This window comes from Argentina silus (genome assembly GCF_951799395.1).
Source record: "Argentina silus genome assembly, chromosome: 3".
Taxonomy (NCBI): Eukaryota; Metazoa; Chordata; class Actinopteri; order Argentiniformes; family Argentinidae; genus Argentina; species Argentina silus.
The window spans coordinates 8,104,910-8,109,909 of NC_139657.1; the positions used below are offsets into that span (position 1 = coordinate 8,104,910).

A 5,000-nucleotide genomic window follows, 5' to 3' on the forward strand; every position below is an offset into this window, starting at 1 on the left:
CTGGGGTAAGGGTCTGATCAGATCCAGAGTAGCCGGTCTTGTCCAGAACTGTTTCCCCCCGGCTGTATGACTTCACCCCGGAGAGAGGGAGGAGGCTTTCTCTCCTCCGCTCCAATCTTTTTTCTCTTCTTTTCTTTTCCGTCCTCTTTATGAACCACCAGCTCCTCTTTAAATAAAGCCGAGAAAGTTTCTCCAAACACACACTCTCAATTGTGTGTGTGTGTGTGTGTGTGTGTTAAATCCTTCCAGGCGCAGGGGAACAGAAAGTTCTGAGTCGGCGGTGTTCACCATCTGTAGGCGAGCTTGAGTGAGTGAGTGTGTGTGTGTGTGTGTGTGGGGGGGGGGGGGGGGGGGGGAGTGTGTGTGAAGTAAAGTTTCCTCCTCTCCTGTAGCACTGTTTGGACGGCTAGGGAGGGAGGGGGCGTTTATTCCTCCCCTCCCCCTGACCCCTCCTCTCTCCCTCGGGGAGTAAGCTTCCTGCTCTGGGCTCTGTGGCTGGGAGGAGTGTGTGTGTGTGTGTGTGTGTGTGTAGAGGGGGGTCAGGGGAGGGATGAGGGGTAGGGGGTAGGGTAGAGGCTTTCTGTGGCCCCACCAAATGGAGTGCTTTTGCTTTGTTTAGTTAGCCCCCCTCTTCACACACACACACACACACACACACACACACACACACACACACACACACACACACACACACAACTCACGAGGTCTGAGTCTGTTTCTCATTACAGAGGAGAGAGCAGAGTCACAGCAGTTACTGTTACACTGGAGATCCTGCTTCTATCAGCTGGGACACACATACTCAAACACACACACACACACACACACGCACACACACGCACACACACGCACACACACACAGACTGAAGCTATTGTAGTGAGATGGTTTATAAAACTAGGAACACAAACACACTCTGGTTGGTCGAGAGACTGAACTCTGTACAGAACAACAGGAGAAATGGAGTAAACTATAGCAGGATGAGGGAGGAGAGGAGGAGAGAGGGAGAGGAGGGAGGGGGAGAAAGAGGGGGCACAGCCGAGGAATTTTAACAGCCTGGGAAAACAATGGCAAGGGGGAGAAGAGGAGAGGCGGGGTGGAGGGAGAGAAATATTGAAGAAGAAAAAAAAAGTATATCAAAACAGAACTGGGACTATGTGTGTGTGTGTGTGTGTGTGTGTGTGTGTGTGTGTGTGTGTGTGTATGTGTGTGTGTGTGTGTGTGTGTATGTCTGTGTGTGGGTGTGTGTGTGTGTGTGGGTGTGTGATTTCATGCGTGAGGGGAGAAATCAGTGCACTTATCAACACGCTCAGTGTACAGTACAATCTCAATGGAGTATGAAGAGCCAATGCACCAGAGTGCTAAAAATAGGTGGCAGGGTGTACAGATAGGGAATGCGTGTGTGTGTGTGTGTGTGTGTGTGTGTAGGTGTGTGTGTGGATGGCGGGTGTTTGGAAAAGCTGTAAAGCACAAGACCACTAAAACTGCGACCACTCAACAGCTGCAGGAATGTGTGTGTGTGTGAGTTTGCGCGTGCGTGCTTGTGTGTGTTCAGAGTTGAACAGATGCCGAAAGGACTCACTTTATTTCACTTTAGTCCCCAACAGACTCAGTATCTGAACATACTCTGACCATCCGCAAAACTATCACTATCTGTACCTCCTCCACTGCAGCCTCAAGTTTCACAACCAAGTCCAGTTCCAAAGCTGGTACCTTTCACAACCAAGTCCAGTTCCAAAGCTGGTACCTTTCACAACCAAGTCCAGTTCCAAAGCTGGTACCTTTCACAACCAAGTCCAGTTCCAAAGCTGGTACCTTTCACAACCAAGTCCAGTTCCAAAGCTGGTACCTTTCCTGGTTGCATGTTTGTAATGTAGCGTGGTTGCCAGCTGCTAAATGAAACAGAGTGTGTGTGCAGAGTGAGCCTGTAGGATACTTTCCACATCCATCTCCACTCAGATCAGGCCAGTGTCGTTTTCTCCTTAAATGGACCATGGGACATTACCTCAGACCGAGGTGTGAGTGTGTGTGTGTGTTTGTGTGTGTGTGTGTGTGCGTGCGTGTGTGTGTCTACAACACTCTGAGGTCAGCAGGGTCAAACTCATTACACGTACTTAGAACCCAAAGAAAAATCACCTGCTTCCTCTGTTTCATTTCTTCTGAACGTATCATTTAAACAGCGGTGTGATGTTGTGATACGGGGGACAACACAGGTTAGTTACATCATTCAGGGTCAGTGTTTTCAACTCAAACTGCGTTGTGTAGTCTTAAGGGAGAAGATGACTAGCAATGAGCCGAATCATATCAGATAGAGACATGCTGACATACTGGGTGTGTCTACTAGGCCCAAGGATGTGTGTGTGTGTGTGTGTGTGTGTGTGTGTGTGTGTGTAGCTGATAACAGTAACAGTAACTGCTGTGCGTGCGTGCGTGTAGACCTCGGGTCCAGTTCAACGCCACCGTTTAGACCTTCTATTCTGCTTCACACAGACATAACCTGTGTGTGTGTGTGCACATGCACACGTGCGTGTGTCCGTGTGTGTTATCAACATACTTCCTACTGACTGGTAAGCACACACACACACACACACACACACACACACACACACACACACACACACACACACACACACACACACACACACACACACACACACACACACACACACACACACACACACACACACACACACACACCACAAAAGGTCATGTGTGAGAAAGCCTTCCGGTCCTAGGGGACACACAGGGGATTGTTAGAAGTAGAATAGAAGGTCTAAACGGTGGCGTTGAACTGGACCCCAGATCTACGCCACCATTGTGTCTCACAAGGGTGGGACACTCATGTTTCCAGCGGGTTCCCTGGTCTCCATGGAGACGGCGGCCCGGCCCATGGCTCCCTGGGTACTTCCTGTTGTTTGTGTTTTGGTGGTGTTCTTGAGGGGGGGTGGGGTGGTGGGGGATGAGGACACGGAATAACCTAATCGCGCATGTTTTTACTGGATAACACACGTGAGTCATAGGGGCTAATATCAGTGTATCCCGGTCAGACAGACTAATACCACACACACACACACACCACACACACACACACACACACACACACACACACACACACACACACACACACACCAGCAGTTGGGCTATCCATGAAGTGAATCCGAATGTGTTCCTGAGTCAACGGGACTTTAGAAGCGAGCGGAACCTCCTCTGCTGTTTGTGCTTCACACCCTCAGCTGCCTGCAGCATCTGCCTCCCACCCACTCACACACTCAGCCAGTCAACACATAAACCCCTCAGCTCTAGTGGAGTGAGTCAGGACAGTAACAAGGCATGTCTTACTGTGTGTGGGTTAGCTGGTAATCCCTGTGTGTGTGTGTGTTCTCTCCTGCTAATAAAACATATTTAAAAAAAATATATATATATAAAAAAAACCAATATATATATAGCCTACTGGCATTATGACTGCCAATGGCCCCTGGTGTGAGCATTGATTACTGTGTCTTATGATGACTGTTGGATAGATGATTCACTTACTTAAACAAATGTATTGTTGTATGTCGCTTTGGGTAAATGCCATAAATGTAAATGTAAATGTTTGTCTGTTTCTGTGCCTGTACGCCTGTGTGTGTGTGTGTGTGTGTGTGTGTGTGCGGGTTAGTGTGTGTGTATCTGTGCGCACGTGTGTGTGTGTTGTCTGTGGTAGGGTAAGGGGGGGGGGGGGGGGGGGTAAAGCATTTAAACAACCTCAAATAAACAACCCCAGAGTGTGTCTGGGTTTAGTCACTGCAGGACATCCTCTTGTTAAACAGGCCTGCTGAAAATACAACCGCACACACGCACACACACACCTCACACACACACACACACACACACACACACACACACACACACACACACACACACAAGGAAAAGTGACAACAGACTTAAGAGAAGAGTGTATTGCACTCATCTAACCCCTAATAATGACGATTGGCTTCACTGGGTCTCAAAGAGCTTTCTAATGGGCGCCCCTCCCTCTTTACCCAAACCAGACCAGCCAGTGAGTCACTGGACTTACTGGTACTGGTAGTGAGCCTGGATGTCTGATAGTGGAAGTGGTCTGATGAGTGACCACCCAGTACAAAGGCTTATCTCCCCTCGAGTCACGCACCGTCGGTGATGACTCAGGTGACCTGGATGTGACTTGGGAGTGTGACCTCTCCCTGTATGTCTGTTCTATCTCCTGTCTATTTAAAGACGGATCTGGGATTCAGCATGTGGCGAAAGCAGAAGTGTATTTCTGGAAGAAAGTGACCTCCCTGTGGCGTTAAAAAGCCTTGTCTTGTGTTTTTTAAGTCCAGAAACGACCTCCCTTTTGGTCAAACTCCTCGAAAAACAATGTCGCCCATTGTAGTAAATCTCACTCTTGGTCGGGCATGGGCCAATGCCTTTTGCCTTGCTGTGTGTGTGTGTGTGTGTGTGTGTGTGTGTGTGTAGATGCTGAATGGATGAAGTACACAAACACGGTTGCCATGACTCCGGAGATGCCTGATAAGTCACAGAGCGAGTGGGTTGTTAACTCTCTCTCTCTCGCCCTCTCCTCTCTCTACCCCCCCCCCCTCTCTCTCTCACAACCCCCCCCTCTCTCTCTCTCTCCCCCCCTCTCTCTCTCTCTCCCCCTCTCTCTCTCCCTCTCCTCTCTCTTCCCCCCCCTCTCTCTCTCTCAGACACCCCCCCCTCTCTCTCTCTCTCTCCCCCCCTCTCTTTCTCTCTCTCCCCCCCTCTCTCTCCCTCCTCTCTCACCCCCCCTCTCTCTCTCCCCCTCTCCCTCCTCTCTCACCCCCCCCCTCTCTCTCTCTGTACGTGTGTGTGAGTAAACATTTTGCGGTGACCCCGCCAATGATAGAGAGAGTAAAACATATAAAAGCAAGACCTTTACACACACACACACACACACACACACACACACACACACACACAGTACACAGATAAGCAGTAGGCTTGCACTAGATTTGGCTGTTGGAGC

The 5,000-nt window shown here is 49.7% G+C and overlaps 2 protein-coding genes across 2 annotated transcripts in view; both read right to left on the reverse strand.

Moving 5' to 3' along the window:
• The window catches only part of frmd4a (FERM domain containing 4A), a gene marked incomplete at its 3' end in the record, with an annotated part of 20,464 nt that overhangs the window by 14,440 nt on the left and 1,024 nt on the right, over nucleotides 1-5,000 (reverse strand). The gene's annotated exons all lie outside the window — the stretch shown is intronic.
• The window catches only part of LOC310801646 (FERM domain-containing protein 4A-like), a gene marked incomplete at both ends in the record, with an annotated part of 33,245 nt that continues 31,062 nt past the window's right edge, over nucleotides 2,818-5,000 (reverse strand). Inside the window, one exon of the mRNA XM_083665713.1 lies at nucleotides 2,818-2,928. Within this exon, the coding sequence (XP_083521839.1) occupies nucleotides 2,818-2,928 (111 nt within the window). The remainder of the gene's footprint in view (nucleotides 2,929-5,000) is intronic.